At 46.8% G+C, this 23848-nt stretch overlaps 1 protein-coding gene across 4 annotated transcripts in view; it reads left to right on the plus strand.

Moving 5' to 3' along the window:
* The first annotated feature begins 250 nt into the window (after positions 1-250).
* The window catches only part of LMO1 (LIM domain only 1), a 48730-nt gene continuing 25132 nt past the window's right edge, over positions 251-23848 (plus strand). The window contains exon 1 of one of the 4 annotated variants that reach the window (XM_042814086.1): positions 251-290. In XM_042814086.1, coding sequence (XP_042670020.1) covers positions 269-290 — 22 coding nt within the window. In that variant the 5' untranslated portion in view covers positions 251-268. Of the gene's footprint in view, positions 291-438; positions 485-765; positions 833-3885; positions 3957-23848 lie in introns of those variants that run through there. The other 3 variants (XM_042814087.1, XM_042814089.1, XM_042814090.1) reach the window with 3 other exon arrangements.

Here is a 23848-nt window from a genome sequence, read left to right on the forward strand (position 1 = left end):
GTCTGCGACCGCACCGCGGCGATTTCTGACAGCGCGGGTTGCGGGAGGACGGAGCCGGGCCGCGGTGCCCCGCACAGAGCTCCGCACCGAGCCCCGCCGGCCCCGCACCTAAGCTGGCCGCCGAGTCGCGCCGGCCCGCCTCTCTGGCCGCTCCCAGCGCTCGTCCCGGGGCAGCGCCTGCCGCCCGAGCTCCGCAGCCCAGCCCGGAGCCGCCCCGGAGCTCCCCAGCCAGCCGGAGCGGCGGCGGCCGCCCCCGGCGCCCGGGACGATGGTGCTGGACAAGGAGGACGGTAGGTGGGCCGGGCTGCGGGGAGGGAGGCGGGAGGGAGCAGGCCGTCCCGCAGCCTCACGAAGGGCCCCGCGGCGGCCGCTCCCCGCCGGGGGTTCGCCGGCTGCGGCGCGTCCCGGCCCCGCTGGCCCCGGAGCGTCCCCGCCCGGCCGGGAAGCGGCTGTGCGCCGTGTGCGGAACTCCAACTCGGCAAAAGTGAGTACGGGGCGGCGGGCGGGAGCGCCTTCGCGCTGTTCTTCCGCGGGTTTCCCTCTCTCCTGTTCTCCGCTCTCTTTTGGACGCGGAGCCTCTGCCCCGGGGAGGTTCGAACCCGCCCGCCGCGGAGCCGCCGGCAACCGGGGAGGGGCCGCGGGGCTCCAGCGCTTCCCGAGCCGCGGCCCCGCACCGCCCGGCCCCGGGAGCCGCTGCGGCCGTCCCTCGGAGCCTTCCGTGTACGGCCGCGGCGCTGCAGCCGAACGCGTGCGTGGAGCAGAAGAGGGAGCGAACTTCCCCGGCCCGGCAGAGCGCCGAAGGACCCTCTGGTCCAACCGCCCCGGGCGGAAGGTAAAAGGGGGAAGCGACGGCAGAGGCCGGGATAATTCCTTGCGGCTGCGGAGCGGAGCTTGCCTCTCGAGGGTCACCCCGCTCAGAACGGAGCGATGCAAGTTTTGCTCGCATGTTGCGCGGAGTGTTGGGGGAGGGGGAAGGCTCGCATCCGTCGCTGTCCCCTAAGCGTAACAGTGAGCGGGGCGATGCCTTCGTGCCAGCTGTTTTCGCGCCTGCCGGGCGCTGCGGGGGTACAGGTGGGCTGCAGGGAGCGGGGAGCTCTGCAGGGGCTCCTAACGGTGCTCCTGACGCGCTCGTTAAAACACGAGGAGCTCGGGGTTGGCGCTGTGAGGAGACGAAAGCAAGTCTGCTGATTATCCAGACAGTTCTCAGCAGCCTCCTTCCAGGAGTCCTCGCGAGCGGCTGCATAGAAGGGGGTAACGGTAGCAGAGCTAAAGAGGAAATGAGTGCAGGGTGCGCCTGAAGGGAGTGCAGTGGGCAGCAAACCTCTGAAGAAAGGGATGTGGGGTGGCAGCACTCAGAAACCTTCTGTGCTGTTGGCCAGGCAGTTGTGCTCCAGGAGAAAGGGCACTCACTTCTAAAGGTGCTGGGGAAACAAGTAGGAGATGAAGTGGAGAGGAGAAACTCTTCTTGAAGAGCTCATTTTGCCGTATTGCATTTCTTCCCACTTGATTCAAACGGGCTCTGTGTGCCCATCTGTGGGTGTTAAAAGGGGATCTGCATTACTCCCATAACCGGCTCTATGTCTTATCACAGAGCAGTCTGATTTCTGCCACCTAAAAATCCTGCTGCTGTGGCCAGCATCCAGTTGCTCCCCTTGGTTTGGAGAGGGGTTTGCCATGTGGGGTTTTGGGGGGTGTTTCATATGTGGTCCTTACCAGCAAGGTGGGGTTCACAGCTGTCGCTGTGGAGAGTGCAGGCTGTTGGAGATGGTTTCCCCACCATGCTGGTGCACTACAAGAATGCTGGCTGACTTGCTGGTGGGGTCTGCAGCATGCTGCACTCTCAGGGCTGTGCAGCAAGCTGTGCTGGGGCTCAGGGGCAGTTGCCCACTCACCCAGCCTCTGGGTCTCATTGTAGCAGTGCTTTTGGAGCCGTGCAAGCCCTCATGTGACAGCCACATCATCCGTGGGGTCTGACAGCCACTGTACAGCTTTGTGAGTGAAAGCCTACCTTGGTGCCAAGGGAGGCAGTGGAGGTACTAACACCTTGCTGTGATCTTCACAGTTATCACTGGGGGCGAAGGGACAGGCTGAAAAAATAACAGCAATAATAATGTTTTGGACTCGATGTGTCGTGACATCGTGTCAAGTTGTGTCAGGGAGGTAATGTCGCTCCGTGTGTTGGAAGTGACATGGTGTAACCTGACTGAGACAGCATGACTCGATATTAGAAACTACAGCCTTACTGTTTGGCAAACATCGTCCCAGAATATGAGCTGGGGGGAGAGAGCTGGGGAAAGAACAGAAAGGTGGAGAGCAAAAAAAGCTTCCCCTAGGTTTGCGTTGCAGTCGCTTCCCCTGCGTTCATCGCTGCTGGGTTTGCTATGGGCAAGCCAGCCTACGCACCGCATTGAGGGAGCTCGGGATAATGAGACTTAAGATACTTCTCAAATACATAAATGTTTTGATTGCAAGGCCCAGATTTCTGCTTAAAAAAGTAAACTGACATGAGGCATCGTGATTAATTCCGACAGATTGTGTTAATTGTCGTTGGCTTTAATTGCGGTACAAACGCGTTGGGGGTTAGGAAACTTTTTAATTGTTGGTGTGTTAAATGAGTAAGCAGAGAAAGCACTTAGAAATAACCATTTTTGAAGGGAGTAGTGCAGCTTCTGTGATGCTATGAAGCAGCAAGGGACGAACACGTATGGGATCTGCACTGCATCAGCATACCGCTGTCTGCATTCCTCCCGTCAGTTCGCTCTGCCGCAGAACTCAGCTGCAGTAGGCTAACTTTATTTTTATCAGAAAACTGCCCCTTTTTTTGCCATTACCCAACAGTGTGAGTGTGAATGTGCCATGTGTTGTAGAACCAGCGTGTCCTCTTTTAAGGCGATGGGATTGAAACCTACGTGGACAATGATGGAACATTTTTGGAGTTCACAGATCTCTGCTGAAGGCCGGTTGTAACTTCAGAAGTATTAAGACGCTTCAAATGTAGAACAGCCCAAGTTCTTGTTAGCTTGTGCCCAATGCTTTCAACTATTAGCCTTAATCTTTGAGTGAACCCTCCTTCTTTTTGGGCCGTGATACTTATTGGGTTGTTGGGATCAAGTGTTTGGAATGAAAGGGAAGGAAATGCCACCTCAGCTGGGAATAAGGGATAGTACTGCAGATACGCAGCCTGAGCCTGGAGCGCATTGTACGGGTTGCGAAGGGAAAGAAGTTAAAATAGGAATATAGTGCTTTCTGTATCAAAGGCTGACCGAGGCGGTGCGGCTGGTGGCAGCGGAGCTGCTGACTCCGCGAGTTGTGCGAGCGCGGTCCGGATGAGGGCTGTTGCGGAGCGCAGGATCCGCACTTGTTGCTTTGCGTTCGGTCGGCGATGGCATCTCTGACAGGTGGGGCGGACCTGCGAGCTGATATATGCACCGTAATTGTGACCTAGCGAAAGTGGAGCTACAGTCTGCGGAGCGAGACAGTAGCGAGCAGCGGGCTGCCGCCGGGTACCACCTCCACTCGCTCTCCGGCGAGCCCGCGCGCTGCGCTGCGCTGCGCTCCGCCAAGGGGAGCGGCGGCCCCGAGCCCGGCGGGCCGCTCTCCGGGAGGCGCCGGGCCGGGTCGAGGCGCGCGGTGCGTCCTGCAGGGGGCGCTGCCGCGCCGCATCCCGCCGCCAGGGGCGGGCGCCCGCCTTCCCCGCTGCGCTCGGGGCCGCGGGCCGGCCTGCCGGGGTGACGGGCGGTGGGTTCAGCCCGAAGCCAGAGGGAGACGCTTCATAAAGCTGCGTGCCGGCTCGTTGCGGCGGCCGGGGTTACGGGCCGTCAGAAGAGATCGCATTAAAATAGGTTATGCGCTGTAAATTGAGCCGTTGAGGAGGCGAGAGCCGGAGGAACCGCTCCGATCGTCCTTCTTTCTGAATTGCAGTTTTAGTTCCTCGCAGTTCTGCGGCGCAGAAGTAGGTGAGCCCGCAGTCTATCCCTCAGAGCGCTTTACCCCCCGAGCGCCGCTCTGCCGGAGCGCCATCCGTGTTAAACGCCGGACGGGAGGCTGTCGGAGCCCCGCGCCGCACGAGGACTCTCCCGCTCCGGAGGTCCGCGCTGCCCGAGCGTAGCCCCGCGATGATGGTGCTGGAGCAGGACGACGGTAGGTGGGGGAGCGGTGCCGGGACGCGGCCGGGAACTGCGTGCCCGCGCTTGTCAGCTCCTGTCGGAGGGACCCGAGGGTTTACCCCGAGCTCTGCGTGCAGAAGCGGCTTCGTTTTTATTTTTATTGTTACGTCTGTTTACATTATTCCTTCTCGAACTCCCTCTGATACATCCATTTTAGCCAGTTTATTTTAACAGCTCTCAATGTAAACCTGATGTTGAGATGTTTTCCTTCCCGTTTCGTGTCATTTGGGTCTCCTTAATGTACACCCTTAATATGTATTTCTTGCAGCTTTTCTCCGTAACTGTGCTGATGATAAGCTAATGAGCTGCTCCGGCAGAAAAGCGGTGCCTTCTTGCCAGCTCTAAATGGAGGTTTGCTAGGAGGTGATTGAATGAATGAACGGAAGTAGGACCTGACTTAATTGAGGACTTTGCAGACACTCGCTCTGTTAGGAGCAGCCCTCGCTGCTGGTGGCTGAGGGCTGTGTGTTGATGCTGGCAGGCAGTGCTCAGTGGTACCGAACCCGGCTGCCCGCTCACCTGCTGTGCCCGGGACAGATGCAGTAAGTTCCATCACAACTTCTCAATGAGGATCTGCTATGTTGCGGTTTGAAAATTCTCTGATAACTTGCACACTGCGAGCAAAGAAAGATTGAAGCAGTGGGAGCCATTCGTAGCCATCCATCCCAATGGAATCCCATGCTGGCAGTGCCACTTCGTGTAGCGAAGGCAAGAGCTGCATCGTAGCGCCCAGCACACTGCTGTAGCCATCATCTCCTTGCTCCATCTCACCTTTGTAAGTGAGCAAAGGGCTGTGCTGATGGCTCTGTTGCTGGATTCTGTGCTTATATTTTCGTAGAATTCTCTTTCTGTGGTTAGAAAATAGAAGTAACCAGCAAGTTTACTTGGAAGTAGGAGAAAACAGTGAATACTTGCAGGCTGTGGACAGGAAGCAGCTTTTCATAGGGATCCAAAGTGCTTGGAGAAAATGGAATGTTCTGGCAGTAGGATGGATTTTACTTGAATGTATGTATTACTTTTAGAAATATTTGAGGAAAATAACTTGCAATTCAAAGTCTCTTGCTTTCCTGTAATTGTGCATTGTGAGCAGTGCGGAAAGCTTCCCTGTTGATAGGTTGGCGCAACATAATTTCTTTTCCCCAACATCTATCTATTTTTTGGTGTTTCAAAGCCAAATTAATCCTGCCCTGGACCACAGTCAGAAAAGAAGATTTGACCGTAATGGAAGCACTCACTTTTAACGAGTCTTGGACTGAAGCTCTTCTCTCTCCCCACACGGCACCCCAAGAAATACTAAGGGGAAATAGTATGCTTTGCGTCTAGCATTTTGAGGTCCTTCATCTCCTGACACCTTTGATTTGTAAAATAATGCAGTGTGCTGACGTGCGTAGAGTTTGAGTCTTGTTTCTGGGATGGAATGTGGATTTTTGTCTCATTCAGGTGTGAAGTGCTTGGGACAACGGACAAAATGTATGTGGGCTTGGATGTTACACACCCAACATTCGTGACCAAGCAGAAGTGTGTCGTTGTCAGTGTCCTCTTTAAGCGGATTCTGATCGAATGTGGACTCAGTGTGGGGTCTCAGCACCCACACGTAAGTTCTCTTGCCCTTCTGAAGGGATTCTGCTCAGTGAAACTGGCATCCTAAAACTGTGAAATAATCTGCAGGTCAAAACACATAAAATCCCTCTCTTGATTTCAGTTCAGAGCTCATAAGTCCCTTTGTTAACGCAGGAGAGCTCTGAAAAAAAGAGGTAGATGTGAAGCATCTGTTACACATCTTCTAGATCAGCTTTGCAGTTGACTGGACTGCGGATAAAAGACACGCTAAGTGGTTGAGCATTGCTTATGCTGGGAAAACAAATGGAGCTAACAGGGTTTCAAAGGCTTTGAAGCAGTGTTGCTCTCAGAGGTGTTCGCTTGTTTTCTTTGGCAATACAAGTTGAAGCAAGCTAGTTTACTTTATTAGAGGCATAGGGCTACTCTTGTAACCTTCCTCTGACTAAGATGAATTTGGCTGGCTGACCTTATTTCTTACTGGACCACACGTGTTGTGCTGGGCTTTGTTATTTTTTGCTTTCCTCCCCCCCCTTAAGGCTCATCTCTTAAAGGACAGCAGCCTTTTCCATATTTTGTTAAATCTTCCTTTTCAATTTGTGTTTCCCTATAGAGTTGTGTTCTGCTATGATGGAGCAATGCAAATCAAGTAGAATAGCCCAAATTAATTCTTCACATTGGCGGCAGCGTGGTTGCCTGCATGGAATCAATAATGTGTCGTGGAGGGATCAAATTTTTGAGTATAATGTGTGAATAATGCTTGACACAAAACAAAAATTCAGTCATCATAATAGCAATTAGGAAAAAGCTGCAGCTTATCCCAGCTGTAATCTCTGCTAACAATGAAGCACAGCCTAGTAATCAGCATGTATGGTATGAAATGCACTAATAGAAATCACAGTTCTTTGTTATATGTGGGGAGGGTGAAAGTTTCCTTTTAGCTAACTTGTACTGTGTTAACTAGACATCGTATCCTTGAACCAAATTATTGACTCTGCGTGCACTTGTAAAAGCCCTGATCAGCTGTGCATTTGTCCCAGTGCTTGCACAGACGTTAGCACCCCAAATCATGGGTCCTTTGTGTTTTGAAGTAGAACTCTGATTAAATAGACTGCAAGAGTAAATGGCATTGGAAGGGCCGTGTGCCAATACACAAACCTTAGTTTTAATAATAGTAAAAAAAAAAAAAAGAAAAAATAAAATAAAATCCATAGCTCTTGAAAAATGAGAAGAAAAATGTGAGTACCCAGTGGTTGTGTGCGCCAGGGTTGGAGAACCTCCCGAGTTTGATGGGAGGCATTTAGGGCAATGAACGTTTGGTAATTTGAAGCTGGCTGAGTAGCAGCAGTTGGGTTCCCTGTTGCGTATGAGCCTATCTCACCCTGCTCAGGAGGAAAGAAACAACATTTTGGAGTTGGAAAATTGATTCTGTCATGGCAGGCCACAAGTGTGCCCTAACCAAGGAGCAGGGCTTGCAGGCTGGCCTTGGGAGTACATTTGTGAGCAGCTGTGTGTGTGCACATCGGCATGCGGGCATGGAGGGAGACCTGCTGCCAGGCAGGCAAGCCCTCTGATCTGCTTCTGTTGGTAACAATCGTGACACCTGCAAAAGTGAGGCAAGTGCTGGCTGCCCAGAAGCCTCATGAAGGTAGCGCTGCATTGGAAGGAGAGTTCTATGTGTAGCTGGTATCTTTTGTTTTCACTTTAAGGCACCTTTCTCACACCTACCTACTGAAGAACTGTGCAAAGGGAGAGGAGGAGAAATGGCAGGCTGGCTGTTTTTCCCTCCCGTAAGATGGAATTTAATTTTTCCAGATAGTCCCAGCTGGTTTTTTTGTTTCTGTCTTCTGCACTTGTCTAAGACCTTCCCTATGATCCATCATTTTCTAGCTATCCATTTACAAAGAAATACTGTGGATCTTCCCAGGCAGTGGCTTGTTTGAGGAATGGTTGATGCAGGACACTGAAGACCCTGTATTTCCCTATTTATTTGGGTTACCCAGTGGTCTGTTGGGACAGCAATCTTGGCACATGTGGTCTTGGTGTAATTTCAGAGGCCTGTCTAGTCTTGTGACTCAGATGCACAGCACTGGATTCGTGTATTTACGAAACAACAGAAGGTTGTAAAAGCAGGAATCTGAAGAAGACCAGAAGAAATTCTGAAATGCTTCTCCAAATCTGATTAAGGGCAGAGCTGGAGGTAGTCAGGGTAGCCTTCCACAGGTGCCCTCTGCACCTGGACACGGTGAACAGAGGCGTGAGCCACTGGGAGGCTGAACTGCTTAAACCTTTTCAAGAAATGAAGGGCACTGTAGTTGGAGCCCTGAAAACCTAGAGCTCTATTAAATGAAAACTAGTTACTTTTTCTATGAGAAGAAGATGGGTGAAAGGAGTTAGCGGTCCCGATAGGAACACGCTGCTTTGTGTAGCTGCATTGCTGCCAGGCAATCAAATACTTTTAGTATCTGCCTCGATGAGATAGCTGAAAGATTGGGGTAGGCATCTTTATAGGGGATCGTCGTTCTTCATTCCCAGATGCTGGTGAGACACGCTGGTTGTCTGGTTGACATAAGTGCTCAAACAGCCTATGAATGTTTTTCAGCCCGAGTAACATGGCAGAAGAGGAAGCTGATTCTTGGAAATTAGTAGCACTGTAATTTTGGTTTAATACAGTAGAAAGGATGCTTGATACCCCGGCAGCAGAACATAATTTGTCTTCTTTGGAGTTATTGTTAAATTTTATTATCTTTAATAGCTGCAATGTGAACGTGTCAGCCTGTTTGTCATAGCCATCCTGAAAATACTCTCTTATGGTAGAATCTTCGGAAAAATTCCTTTTAAGAGCAGTGCATTATTAATAAAGTAATCCATTAGGTCTGGTGATAAAGGGTCACAGCAGAGTCTGAGATATGTTTCTTAAATGGTTAAGAAATTTATCATGGTTGGAGGATTAATTGATTTCATTTGGAGGCTTTCTTGAGGTTTTCAGGCTTTGTGTTCGGATATAGTTTTCTTCTATCTGCAGATGGGCTTGCTGCCCCAAGTTTTGCTTCCCTATCATTGGCGTGAGCCATTCTGTTCCTGCTAAAGGCAAACTGTTCTTACAGCATTATGACCAATTGCATCCGTGAGAAGCCTTACTTAGGTAGAGAACATGAAAGTTTATGGCAGATAAGGTGTTTCACTTGAAATCAATTCGGAATCAGAATGATGGTATCAAGCATTAAGCGTTGCAATGGAAGAATAAAAAAGGCAGTGCAGATGCTGCTAAATGCTGGACTATAAAACTCTAATGGGTCCATATCTTTTTAAAATTGGACAGAACTGTCACCATTTAGAATACATAGACATTGCTTTAAGCCGCATGGAAGGCACTGCCCCCAACTTCAGTAATGTGCGTAACTGTTGCCAGGGAGTGATTTATTCAGTGAATGTAGAGCCTATTCACTGAAGACTTGGGGGCGGACGGAAGGGTGACTTAAAATGAAAGTTGCTCACTATTAGATTAACATAATTAAACCTATGGATGGTCGGGGATCAATTCACTGCAGCCACTGTTTTTAATTCTGGGTGTGTAAGCGTGTGTGCCTGTGTTTTCTCTGTTCTCCAACAGGATGACTCCCGAGCCTGAGTTTCCAAGAGTGATGTTGGGTGCTATCTGTGCAAGCAGATGCTCAGCTCTCCTTTCCACTGGATGTTCTCGCAAACTCGTTCCTTCACACATTGCACATCAAAGCAGATAATGAAGGCTGTTGTCCAAATTTAGAGGGTTTTTAAATTTCGTTGAGTATTTGAGTTCTTTTCTCCAGTGTTCAGAGTTTCTTGTACGCTAATCGAGCTCCGAAAGGTTGATTTAGGTGGTGGAAGTAATATTTGCCTTCTTTTTAAACTATTGATTTTGACAGTTGTGTTTTTTCTTAAAGAAAAAGTGGATGACTGTTGCATATTCATGACTGAACTGCGGAGAACTTGGACCAGAATTAAACAATTAACCCTCTCGCCAATATAAACATCCATTTGAGTGGAAGCCAGGGATGTTCCTACTCATTTTATTATGGATCTGAGATACAGAAATGTATTCTGGAAGACTGTGTTTCTAATAAATAAAAAAGGCATAATGAGAATGTAACTGGGAAGGAAGACAAAAGCAGCCATGCTTTAAATTGTTAATGATGGTGCCAGTGGCTGCAGCTTTACCACAGCTGTTTAAATTGATCAGCTAGTGAAAATGTTTTGTTTTGGCATTTTCCCTGCCTGTGCAAATCTTTTGGAGGGACTTCTGGATGCTTTTCAAAGGAGAATCATGATCTTTTTCAGACTAGACGTAGAGCAGCAGAGTTTACAGTGCTTTGGAATCCAATATGTAAGAGTGCAGTTCAGTTTTTCTTTTGTGAAATTCTTGCCTGATTGCTTCCCCTAGGTCCCCTTTACCCCTCTGTTTGTTTCATTCCTCCTCCAAAAGCACTGCAGATTGCTCCCTGCCCCAGTAGAGGTGGCAGCAGCACGCTCCTTCCCATCCTTTCCTCCCATCTCCTCACTTCTTACTGCTGCTGAGCGTGGTCAGAAGAGCAGCGAGGAACGATGTCAGTTTGCTATGCATCTTTTGGTCAGGCAAGCAGTGTGAAATTGTTCTGCAAAAGGTGCTTTGTCAGAGGGCGCTTGCTCTTGACTTGCTTCCTGGTTGGCTCTACCTTGCACTGACGTGGGTTAACCAACATCTCTGCGATGCTCGGGTCGTTCCCTGCTGTTCCGGAGAGATGGGTATACATTTCTAAAGGACGTAATCCTTTCAGGTCAGTTGTAGGGGAGGGCCTTACTTCCCGTGCAGGCAGGTGGAGGGCTGCCGTGCCCTGCTGCTTGGGATGCTGTGTGCAGCCCCTCCCTGGCACGCTCGGCAGCAGGTGACTCGTGGACAGGCTGTGCTGAGGAGAATGTTGAGCAACTTGGGTTCTGCCTGCTGTGCTCGCCATGGGGGTGGGTATCGAGCATTATTCAGAATCCATTATATGTTTGTCTTTATCCTCCTTTGTAGAAAGTGATTTCTGTAAGTACCCTGTTATGGTTATGAAAGCCTGAACCAAGCATCAGTCTCAAACCCTTTGACCTGTCTGCGCAGAATGGAGATCTGTTTTGAAAAGGACTCCTTTATATCTGTTTTTACTCCGTGCCCTTCCATTCATTTGCCTATACAAAGCAATAAAGGGTAAAACTAAAGTAACATAAATTGGTCTGTCTTCCTGAATCCATGTCTCGCTAATGTACCCAGATTAACTCAACTGTAAATTGTCTCCTTTGGATGTCGTGTCTTGCTAAAAGTTTCCTATATGATTCATGATTTGGATTGCTTTTAACAGCTATTGGCTAAGCAATATGGTAAATGTACAAGGTGATGCAATTGGCATTAGTGAGAGGATGCACAGGAGCATGTAATGCAGTCAATACTACATTAACTACTGATGCCCAATTACAGAAACTGGAAGAGTGGCTTTTAGGAGCATTAGGACTTGCAGAAGAGCTGAGATCACCTGCCGCTCCTTGCCTAAAAGCTTCACCCTTTATGCGCTGGGATCAAAGCAAACATTTAGTTGCAATTTTGTCATGTATAACAATGAAGGTATTTTTCCCCCTTTCTTTCCCCAAAAGTGTCACACCTATGCTTTTAGCACATGTAAAATCCTGTCTCTGTCTTTCAAGATTCCCTTTCCCTCTCCTGGGGCAAGACTTTATTAGAATGAAAACTCTGTATTCACCCCAGAAGCTTGCGCCTTCCTCCGTTTTAATTCAAAGAGGTTCTCATTGCAATTCAGGGTGTCCTATTGCAGTGTGTCAGATGAGGCTCCCGTTTGCTTCCCCAGCTCCTTCCATTTCCTAATCTCAGTGTGATTGTGACCTCAGCTGGCTTGAAGTCTCTAGGAAAAGTGTTTTAAAATACAACCAGATACCACAGAAAACAGGATATTTGAGTGTGTGACCTCTCTGCAGGCCATGCTCAGATTAAGCACACATTGTTTCCACCGTTGCTTTTAGAGACCATTTGCAGTGGGTGGCGGAGGACCACGCTTTGCTGAGAGGCAGTGTGTACTTCTGGATTGAGCTGAGTGTGATCACAGCTGCATTACTCTGCAAGCTGTCCCAGGCAAAACGCTTGAACAACTCTGTGTTCAAGCATCGTTTTCTGTTTTGCTTTGACTGGATGGAGTGTGTTGGTGTGCACCTGGGCAAGACAGGAGATCTGGCTGCTGCCATTCTTCCTTATCCCTGCTGTGTTTTTCCAAGGAACCTAGGCTGGAACGTAGGGAGCTCAGACTAAGCAAGGGTTTGAGTTGGCTTCTCTCATTCCCATATCTCTCTTTAATTTGGATCAAATAAAACACCAAAGCCCGCATAATAAGGCTCCCTTAAAAACCCGCATGCGTGCGTACAATCGATCCATCAACTGGTCTTTTTGGGGGCTTTTAGGCATTCAGTCTAAGTGGGCTGCTCAGTGAAATTTGTACATTCATAAAATAGCTGATTGAAAAGCAATATTTCAGATAAATACAAGCCAGCGATCTATCAGCAGTTGTAATAAAAGCTGGGCTTCAGGCTGTGATTTTATTTTGAAATAATAAGAATTGCTTTATTCTTTTTACTTGAGTTACCATGGTAATTCTGTCGTGTAGCGGTGTTATATTGATTTAGAAAGTGGACAGTAATATTTCTTTTGTGTTATTCTGTTTCTAGGGGTTGATTTCTAATTTCCACTTGGAGATTACTTTTATAAATTTCTTAAGTCCTTCCACTTTTTTCTCTAGCAGTGTAATTTTCCTCTCACACATTGCTATTTTCTGAGCTTATTGGTTTGCTCTTATTTTAAATTAAACTTGCTGGTTTCAAATATTGAAATGACATCTTTGTCTGTGTCTGTACTTGGGTTTAGCAAAATATTACAGTCTGCTGTTTTATGCTTAATAATTTAAGGGAAGCTTTATGTCTGCCATCGGCGCTGGTTGGTAACTTACGACTGAACCAACACAGGGCTTAAACCTCTGACGCTTTAATGACACGTAATGGTGCTTCCACCCTGCACACCTCTTTGAATCCGCCCTGATGAGGTGATACCGCTCCTCCTCTATGCAGCTGAAGAGCATCAGGTTCTGTGAGAGCAAAACTTGGGTGGGCAGACGTGTGTGCATGTGGATGGCAAAGGGCAAAAAGTAACGAGCCGCTCAGTTCGGTGCTGCGTTCCTATGGAGAGTTGCTCTGGGGTTGTGGCTGCTTTAAGGAACGACAGCCTGAACAAGGTGCAACTGTGCCTTGTGGCACAGGTTTCTTTATTAAGAAGTAGCAGTTGAGAAGCTAAAGCCAAAGCCATGAGTTCTGCTGTCAGATAGCCTGTCTCGTTAATGAACCTATGGTGCTGGTTGACCTCAAAAGGCGGTAGGGTGTGATAGCTGAGGAAGAGGAAGGGCAGTCCCAGCATGGAGTGAATGAGGAACTGCCAGCAGGTGAAGGGAGGTGATATTCCTCTATTCTGCTCTGGTGAAGCCACATTTAGACTACTGTGTCCAGTTCTGGGCTCCCCAGTTCAAAAATGGGCTCCCCAGTTCAAAAAAGTGATTTCCTAGAAAGAATCTGGAGGAGGGCCAGGAAGGTGATGAGGGGCCTGGAGCATCTCCTGTATGAGGGAAGGCTGAGAGACCTGGGGCTGTTCAGTCTGGGGAAAAGAAGATTGAGAGGGGATCTGTTATATCTGAAAAATGTTTATAAATATCTAAAGGGAGTTGGGAGGCAAATGGACAAGGACAGGTGGTTCTTGGTGGTGTGTAGCAATAGGGCAAGGAGTAATGGCCTAAAACTTGAGCATAGGGAATTCCATACTAACAAGAACTTCTTTGCAGTAAGGGTGACGGAGCACTGGAGCAGGTTGCTCAGTCTCCTTCTATGGAGACATTCAGGACCTGTCTGGGTGCCTACCTGTGTGACTTGTTGTAGGGTACTGCTTTAGCAGGGGGTTGGACTCAATGATCTCTTGAGGTCCCTTCCAACCCCTGCAATTCTGTGATATTCTGTGAATTGCCGATCACGATGGCTGTCAGTGCTGGAGTGGCTATGAGTGCTGGAGAGTGCACAGGCAGACCTCTGTCTGTAAGAGGTAAGCCACAGGTCAGCTGAGGACAGTGAGTGAGTGAGAAAAGAGAGGGTACTCCTGAAGAGAGAGGGGTCTGTGCATGGACCAGTCTAACTCTGCAAAGCAGAGGCTGGCTGCTTTGCCCTGCGTGAGGCCACAGGGAGGGGAAGCATCAGGGAGGAGAGGAAAAGAGGCTTTTTGCTCCCTAAGGATTTTATTGTCGTTACCATAAGCGTTTGTAAATGGCTGAGAATATTTCTAGGCTAGAAACAGGAAAGCTTCTGGTCTTCAGAAGGAATTTAGTCTTTAGGTCATCTCTCCCAGGGGAGCCCTGGAGGTGTGGAGCTGAACTGCTCGGGTTAGGGATTGAGGTGGTGTGAGAGCCTATGGCTGCAGGATGTGGGACTCACCCGTCCCTCAGGTCCGCAGTCCATGTGGAGGCATTATATCACGCTGTATGAAGTTCTGTCAGTGTTTCCATATAAAACCCATATTTTCCTCAGTGTTCATTTATGGTGGAAGTCTGCACATAAGATCCTGCCCGAGGATACCTTTTTCTTTCCTATTAAAATTTTATAAACCCGTCACTTGGCTGGGATTTTTACTCCTCTGTGAAAGTAAAATAAAAGGGGGGCCCCAATGGGGAAGCAGGGAGAGGGGCGTTCTCTTCCTCGATGCTCCTTTAAAAAATAAGAAGGAAAAAAGTGATTACACCTTCAGGTATAAGTGATTACGTGATTAAGTGTTAAGTGATTACACTTACAGATGATCTCCTTGGTAGGAATGGCAAATGCCACGTCTGCAGTTTCTGAACTTCCCAAGGATCTGATGTGGCTGGATCCGAGTGTCAAAATCCATAAGCAGCTGCTGTGGCAGAAGCATCCCCTTGCTGTCCTGCACGTGTGTTGATGTGCAGGTGTTGCCCATGCTGCTCGGTGTGAGAGCAGTGATCCACAAACCTTAAAACCTTCACACAGGTCTTGACTTGTGAGGCTGTAATGGCCCTTGGAGCCTTCATGGCCCATCGGGTGATGTCTGTTACACATTACCCTGTAATAGCTCCAGAATAAAGAACTTAATTTTTTTTTCTTTTTTTTAAGTCAGTAATTATATCTCTCCGCCATAGAGTGCGATGGCTCTTAATGCTAAAATGCAGTTTTAAAGTAATGCAGCAAGAGACTGCTTAATGTCTCTGGCAGTTGCTGGACTGAGCAAAAGTCCTCTGCTCTTTCTCCAGCATTTTCTTTCTCCTGGCAAACTCAAATTACAGTATACTCCAGTTTCAGGAGCTGACATTTCTCCTGGGGTTCTCTGTGTTGCAGCAAACCCTTATTTGATATTATGGGTCTCCTCAAAATAATGCTTTGGTCTGTCCCCATCTCACTTGCTTTTCAGGAAGAGCTTCAGCTGATAATTTGCACTCATCTTAGCAGGGCTCTGCACTCGAGAGAGCAATCTTGCCCTGGAAGGAGAAAGGACTAGGTGATTTAATACTTTTTTTTTATAAGCTTTTCTCTCTCTACCTGATCTTTCCACAGGATGACTGTATCCTAAGTTGGGATTTGGGTTTGCTACCCCCTACCTAAAATATATTTTCTTTCCCTATGGTTCATTCAATTATAACTGTAGGATATATCTTCTGGGACTGAGTAATTGGCTAGGTCAGAAGTAATCTTTATTTTCACTAGAGAGATGTTTACAAACTGATGCTGCAGTATCTCTTTAAAACCCACTGAGAATCTGATTAAAGGCCTGAGGATCTTCTGCAAAGATTGCCTGCTCCCAGTTGACTTGAAAGGGTCAGCATGCTGTCACAGATTCGACTACTAAGAATTAACTTAAGGCTGATTCAAATACCTCTCTCTATGCGTAGCATTGATTGGACTGCTTTCAGATGGGCAGAGGTAACTTTATACTGCAGCATGTGTGAACTCCATTTAGTTAAATAGGAAAGCTGAATGAATATAGTCACTTGTGACATGGGAGCTCAAAGGTGAATGCATACTACCCCTTTGGCCCTGAATTAAGTACATAGGGGAAAGTGGGAGAGAAATATAATTCCCGTGGTGGCTTACTTGGTATGCTGACTGGTGCAGTTGTTCTTCACCAAATGCAGTTCCCGGGTTTCATAGCATCTTTTCTGCTCCTCATCCCCCATGCACACTCCACCCTGAGATGGAATTGCTCATACTGGAAATGGCAGCAGAATGCTCTTTTGAATGGAGGAAAAAACAACCAACAACAAAACAGGCCCAATGAAATGAGTCCCAATGACTTGCCTCCTGCAGTGCCTGGAAAGCTAAAGGTCTTTCTGCTGATACAGTCACAGCACCTGCACCCACAGGGGGGATTTCAGAGATGCATCAGTGTCACCCACAAATGAACAGCCTCAAAGGTTTGGTGTATGTGTATTAAACGAGTTGGATTTCGCTGGGGACATTTCATGGGGGTCTGTCCTAGTGTTGTCTCAGAGTGAGGGTGATGTACCTATAGACTGAGTTCTTAGGCTAACCTGAAGACTTGCTGTGTTTTGGTTTTATTTATTTATTTATTTGTTTGTTTATTTATTTATTTATTTATTTTCTCGCCTGTTGTTCTCTGTTGTTTTGGAACTGCTGTAGTAATTCCTGGTGAAAGAGCTGCTGGAAACGCTGACAGCTCTGAGTTAGAGCAGCCAGAGGGGCCCTGCTATAGTAATGCACTGCTCGGCTCTAACTGTGCCCAGCGCAATTCCTGTGCTCCCTGTGGGCAGTTACTGCGCAGCGCTCTGGCATGGTGGCTGCATTATGTCCGGAGTTGCAATTTGCCAGTGGTCACTCTCAGAAGAAAAATGTGTCCCAGCAGGATCCTGAGTGGGCTGAAGGCAATAACAACTGTGTTCTGGCCAAGATAGAGGGAAGGAGAACAGTTTTGATGTCTCCTTGTAGGTGTCCAGCCATGAAGTCAGAGAGTTTTCTGTCTGCAAGACTTGAAAAAATGACACCGGGGATTGATAGTCTCATGTCTTCTTCCTCTGTCTTCTCTCCCAGGCTGAAGGAACCACTGCCCTGGGGTCCCCATGGTATGTTTCACTGTACACAATTGAGTCCGTTTTCTGTATGATAAACAAGTTTCTGATTACCTCCTGCACCAAATGCTATGACAGTATTTGTTGTTATAAATGTTTTCTTGCGTGAAACAGAGCACTGAACTGAGAAGCTGTGGCCATGTTGCAGTAGCCTTTGTGCTAGGCTGGATGGATGCTCAGTGTTTGCTTCTTTCTGTCTGGTTGTTTTTTTGCTTGGGATGGTTGGCTCCTTCCCGATCACCGAGCAAGCTCTGTATGTCCAAGTCTCAAGCGATGCCTCATTCTGCCCCTCTGCACCCAACAAGGACCCAGATAAAAAACTGAGCTCAACAAAATCATTTCCAAATCTTGATGGGTACTCAGGTTCTCTCGGCATGTGTTCTATTATCCTGTAAACTTACAGCAGTGACTCTTTGAAGAGCACTCCTTGGTGATGCATTATCAAAGAAAACAAATGTTTCTTGGCTTGGCTTGAGTTTCCATTCAACCTAGAGCAAGCCGGTTGTGAACGTTATTGTGCTGGTTTCAGCTGCAAGACAACAATGTGAGTTAGTCAGCAGTACCAGCTGAGAACTGTGTGACAAGTCTTGTTTTGTTTCAATTAAATTAATACTCTTAGAATGGTATTACACTAGCTTAAAATTTTGCTTATGAAGGCAAAATGTTTAAAACAAGCTGGTTAAGTGCGTAGTACTGTTTGAAGTTGTATGAGAATGCAGGAGGAGTTGCTAATTCTTCCTCTGCGTATCATGATCAAGCACTCAAGGCAGCTTGAGCATCCCAGTGAGCTTGTCGTTAAAGGAGCAGTGTTCATAGCAGGGCTGTGTTTACTCAGCATTTCCCTCTAAGCTCTCTGAGAGCTCTTTCCACGTAGGTGTTTACCTTTGAGTTTAACAGGGATGCCTACCCCGTGAAGGAAAGGTCTTACACATCCTGTGGGTGCTGATTGACAGTGTGAACACTGAAGATGGTTTCTGGGTCATGGAAGAAATTATTAAGATGTCACGTAGGTGAAATAAATAATAATGAAATAAAAATGCATGACCATATTTGTACTTATTTGGTGCTGTACTGCGTAAGGTAGTGTATGCATACAGAAGAGGAACAAATAATCACTATATATTCCAATTTTTGAATTTTGGACTGAGCATCTGAAAAAAAAGTTGAGAAAGACAAAGAAAATCAGATAAGTTTCCTAAAATAGCACCATTTTGGTAACCTGTACTGAGGGTGCAATTCTGTTCTTCAGATCTCAGGGCTGAACACTATATGCTGAATTGCAAATAACATGTAAGTTCTTGTGATTCTTGTTTCAATACTATACCCAGGGGCAGATCAGCATGGGTGTTGGCTGTTTCCAGTTTGAGAGTAAAATTCTGTGTTTTACTGTGTCAAATGTTAATCTGGCTAGGGCTCTCTGTGTTGCTTAGGCAATTTAGTATATGTCATCTTCATTTTCTTCCTCATTGGCTTCACCATTCTGTGTAGCATGTATTATGGTTTTTCCTCTGAACTACAGATATACAATTTGGGAACAATGCATGAACTTCGTAAAGCATCTGCTCTACTGGAAGATGCCTGGAAATGCTGAAGAAAAGGATGGACATCGCACTGAGGGACGTGATCTAGAGCAATTCAGGCATGGGTTGAGGTTGGAGAGGATGATCTCAATGGTCTCCAACCTCAGTGATTCTTTGATTCTAAGATTGGTTGAAATCAAAGTTTTAAAAATATTAGCAGGGAAACACACACATTGGAAATGTTTAAGTAAACTGAGTCTTGTGTACGTATGGGAGGAGATGAGGTGTGGTCACCTGGTATGGGAAGAGGAGGAGAGTGGTACATATGGGTTGGAAGAAAGACTCTTGCTTTGTGTGAGGTGGTGGGCATGGAGGCTGTGCCTCGCTCATTCTTGGGAGCATGTGGCCAGGAGGCCTGCTTCAATGTGTGGGAACAAAGAGGGATGAAAGGGAAGTGGAGACTGGCCCAGGTGCTGTGGCAGAGCTTTCTTTCCCTTTGCCCCCACGCTGTCTGTAGCAGGAGCCCCATCATCAACCATGAGGCCATTTGCCTCCTTCTCTGAGAAGCACATCCTGTTTAATACCTCCATTTTCACAGCTTCTTTCAGGCGTCCGCGTGGCTCTGCATTCATCCTGCCTCTTCAAAGATAGAAATCTTCATTTCTCCCTCCATTTTTGAAGAACTGAGATTCCTGAGTCCTTGAATCATTTGGCTTGCCCTTAGCTATGCTGCCTTTGCAGCATCCCTTTTATATAATCGCTGCTGCTCACAGTATTCTGTAATACATCCCCACTCCTCTCTCTAATAGACTGCTATGATGTCCATGACTTACATCCCTGAATTTTCATTACTGCTGCAAAGACTTTTATGCACTTTAAAAGGGAACAGATGGATTCTTCCCTATTTTGGAAGAGATCATTCGTGCCTGTCCACCTTCTCAAGTTCACCTATTTTCATTACTTTAACTTAAATGATTTGAGGAGTCTTCTGAGCTCTCAAAATTAAACTGAAGCCTGAATAAGATTTGAACCTAGATTTTCCTCATCTAGGCTAAAGTAGATGATAGCTTCAAGGGAGGACCTAGAGAACAGTTCATTTTGGTTATAGTTCAAAACAGTAGTCAGTCTGTGCTTTCCCACTGTGCTCTTTCAAAGTTTCACCAAGGAAGCTCACAAAGAGCCATTCTGAGATTGAAGTGGGAACAAAGTGTTAATTGTTAAATTATCTTTCGGCCCCTAAAAACCTAAGGGAATCCATCTGAAGGATGATAGTTGCATACAGAGTATCCCTGTGTCCGTCCACTGCTAAGTAGTCTGTTTTAGAAACTGTTTTAGAAACCCTTTATGTTCTGTCCTTGACAGTCCTCAATGGGCTTTTGCGCTCAAACAATATGGACCCTAGCAGGTGGCATTTTTGGCAAATGACCTCTTCTCAATAGCAGGATGCTCAGAAGTTGGCCTTTCTCATCTTTTTTTCAGAACTATTGAAATAGGAGGTGAGGGGCAGATGTATTGCTAATAGCGTGAAGATGCGCTGAGATCTCAGACAGGAAGAAAAATCCAAATACTGGTTTCCAAAGAATTCGGTAAGTGGTGAAGAGCGTGGTTTAGCAACTGAGCAAGGTAACGAGCAGCACTTTTCTCTGGAAACAAACGATGTAAACTTCCAAGAGCGGGTCCTCTGCTGCGGCAGAGGCTAATGATACGAGTGTTCTGCGACTTGCAGCTTTTTTCTCCTGTGCTCCGCTCACATTTGCCTCTCTGACGTGAACCGCAGTAATACGCACCATTTATGTGTCTCTGTCTGATTCTGAATAATTGTAGTAGTAATTACTAATTTCCAACCCTTGACCCGCTTTTTTAATCGCGTTTTTTAAAGCAGTCTTTTGGTGCCGTTTTAAAATTTGATGTTTGGTTTTTAATTTAGATAAATTAAACCGAAGTGTCTTGAGGGAGCTGCACGCTGAGGTCAGAAGCTTCATCCGCACAGTGCCCGTTTTCTTTAACCTATTTTAATAATTGCAACTGCCTTCTTTAATGGCTGGTTTTTGTCTGAACAATGCTGAATTTGTCCTGTTTAGGCCATGCTGCTAGGGTTAGCATTGAAGCAAAGCGCTGTGGGGTGGCACTGGGGTTTAGGGATCAGCTTCTGGGTTGGGTAGGTTCTGGGGCCAGGTTCCCTCCCTGCCCAGCAGCCTGGTCCTGGAGCTCCCCAAACTTATTCCTTTGAAAAAGGCCATTAGGCTTTGGCATTCGTTGGCCACCCTGCCTTCGGCATCCCAGCATCAGCTTTGGCTGGTTCTGGTAAACGGTGCCAGTTTTTAGGCTGATCTTCTTACCTTCCTCTCCTCCTCTCCCTTCTCCTTTTGCTTTGAACTGGGAAAGTTTAATGGGGCGTGATGTTTTTGAACACGGAAACAGGTATTAAAGAGCAATTAGCTGGCCAACCTGAGTGGATAAAACAGAGAAAGTTTGCCAGAGATCTTCATGTCTTCAAACGTTTGTACAAATCTCTCATCAAGTACAGAAATAATTGCCTTTTTTCCCCCCTCTTCTTCTCCTTTCCCCTCAACCACTTTCAATCCCCCGTCTGGTTCAATAGAACGGCTGTTTGCATGAATGGCTTAGTTAGCCAGGGTGGTAATAAAACACTTTAAATTTATTGTGACATTTGGATTTAATTAAAAAGTACACACTTAGAAAAGTAAAACATAATGTGGAGAGGGAGTCAGGAAGGTTTTTCTCCTTTTCTTCCAAAAAGCTAATTAGAGTTGTATTTTAAATTGTTTATGTGCTGCTAATCATTGTAATAAATCATTTATACTGGGAAAGACACACTCTAATGTGCTTGTGCAACTGTTTATGCTCTCAAGTTTCTATCATGAACAAATTGATCTGGAAGTGGATTTATTAACCACTAGGGAAGAAATCATTAGTGCTTTCTCTAAATATTCCCCAGGTACACTTTTATTATAGTAGTTTACTGTTTTAACTAAAAGTAACGCTATAGAGCCTCTGTTGTAATTATAATGCACATTGACTTTCCGTCACTTAAAAAGAAGGAAAACTGCCTTTTCTCTGGGAATATATAGCTTGCTGCTTCCAAAGACCTAGCCGAAAAGGAAATGTAAACTGTGTCTAGAGAAACACAGGGACTTTATGGAAGTTCTAAAGTAAGCTAGCGGGAAGTTTCATCCCTTAAATCTACCTGGCCTTTGGCAGATGATTTTAGGCCAGGATAAATTTAGCTGGTTACGTTAATTCTTCTGCACCCGGCAGCCTGCTCACAAAGTGACCTGGCGCATTTAGAGAGCTGGGAACCACTCCGAATCTGTATCAGATGATTGGTATTGCTGTTCCCCTGGGACTGGTGAGGACACCGATGAGCAGATTTGCACGCAGAAGATTGGCAGCAGAAGTGATAATCCGAGCCCTTCTGGTCTGCGGTGCCGTCCTTAATCACAGCCGGGGAGCTGCTGGCATCCCAGCCCTCGCCAGGTGCTTTGGAGGTGGGTTCGTCCTGGAAGTGCAGAGCTAGGTGCTAGGCTGAGTGCGAGGGGATTTGCAGCCCTGTGCTGAGCCCGAGGCTGAGCAGCAGCTTTCATGCTCCAAGATGCTGCTGAATTAGTGCTCAACACGTCCTTTCCCATGATAGTAAATTGCTTTTCCCACCCTCCCTGTGAAACCAAATCCAAAAATCGAAAACTCCAGCAAACACTGGTAGGTTTTGTGGATGCCTTTTAAATTTAGCTGCTCTTATTTGAGGACTGAATTATTCATTTACAGGTCTAATGTAAGGCAACCAGACGGGAATACCTGCAGCATGTTGATTTACACAGTTCAGTAGATGGTTAGACGCTTTCATTTGAAGTCCTCAAAACAGTGAACTGCAGTGCAACTTGATAAGGAGGTTTCATCTTAAATGGGATATTCTTAATTAAAAAACAAAAATACCAACTGAGCAGTGTCCAAATTAGTGGAAAAACCAAAGGCTGCTCGCTGTTGGCTTTCTCAGAAACCTCCTGTACGTTTTCTGCAACGTTAGGCTTCCCTAATAATCCGTGGGACGATGCAACCAAGATGTATGACATCCTCCATGCAATAGGGTGGGGATGTTTCCCATTCAATGCAGGAGCTGCAGTGGCTGTTCACTTTGCTGCCTGCAGATGTTCATGTCGGTGTTAGGAGAGCCTTGCTGCACTAAGCGGCTCTCAGAACTGTAAGGAATCAAAGGATGGCTTGTGTCTTCTACAAAATGTGGGGTTTTTTTGTGTTCTTTAGATCCTTTTATGACCGTTTTCAGAGTGAAATAAGAGGCCCTCAGTCACTTCATATTCTGCTGAATCTGACACTTAGAAATGTAAACGTGTCTATCAGTATGCCATTAATTGAGAATAATAAATGTCCCTTTATATGCAAAGTCTTTATATAGAGGTGACTCCTGCTGCGATTCCTGAAGGCATTTTTCTTTCAAAGCACAAAAATATCAGCACTTAAAGCAGCATTTGATATTGCCTCGCTGTTCCTGCAGCCCGAGCTCTGAGTTGCCAGGGCTTATTTCTCTTCTCTTGGCACTTTATAAGGTATGTCTTGTCCAAATGGGGACCTTCTCTGCAGAAATCCAATGGGACTGTGAAAGAGCCAGTGGCAGTTGTGTGGAAAGGGACAGAATTCCAAATTGGCATCTCCCGTGCCAAAGAGAGTAAGAAGGAAAGGGACATACAGCCCCATAAATGCAGTCAGTGGAAGCAAAGCTGGTGCCCATCTCCCTCAGGTGAGGAGGATGAGCTGTTCTTTGTGTGCAGAAACTCCGCTCATACAGTTCTGGGTTTGCAAGAAGGGATGAAAACATCACAAATGCTGCTGCGAGCTTAAATATGTAACTTTGGAATACCAGGTCTGTCGGTGTTAGAGCTCTGCTGAAATTTCAGGTACATTTTAATAACCAGGGCACATAATGACCTGGTAAGGTTTGGTACCTCCTGTTTAAGCTGCATTTTGTCCCTTGCTTTAACTCTTACCTTATGGAAAGGGCAGCATGCAGGTATGCACACTACCTTGGACCCTAGCAACGTGGAATGTCGTGTTGCAGCCCTGTGGTAAAGCCACTCAGTGGAGCTGTGATGAATCTACCCATGAATCGCGTTCTGTAGCATTTATAATGCAGAGCACCTGCCTCAAATGCTAACTTCCAAAACATTTATGTACACTGATAATGTGACACTAACCGTGGGACGCAGGTTTGTCATTTTCTGCACAAATAGGAGCCTGGGTGGAGTGGTACAATAATATGTTGGCATAAAGTACACTGTAAAAATAGACATTCCTCCCACCACAACTGGAGAATGGACAGAGGATATTGCCTGCGGAGCTTTGCATATTGTACTGCAAGTGTATTTTGACACTAGAAACTGAAGAAATGGGAAAC

Source organism: Centrocercus urophasianus, unplaced genomic scaffold (assembly GCF_019232065.1).
Source record: "Centrocercus urophasianus isolate 14NV4802_14NV808 unplaced genomic scaffold, USGS_Curo_1.0 seq_14, whole genome shotgun sequence".
NCBI classification, from domain to species: domain Eukaryota; kingdom Metazoa; phylum Chordata; class Aves; order Galliformes; family Phasianidae; genus Centrocercus; species Centrocercus urophasianus.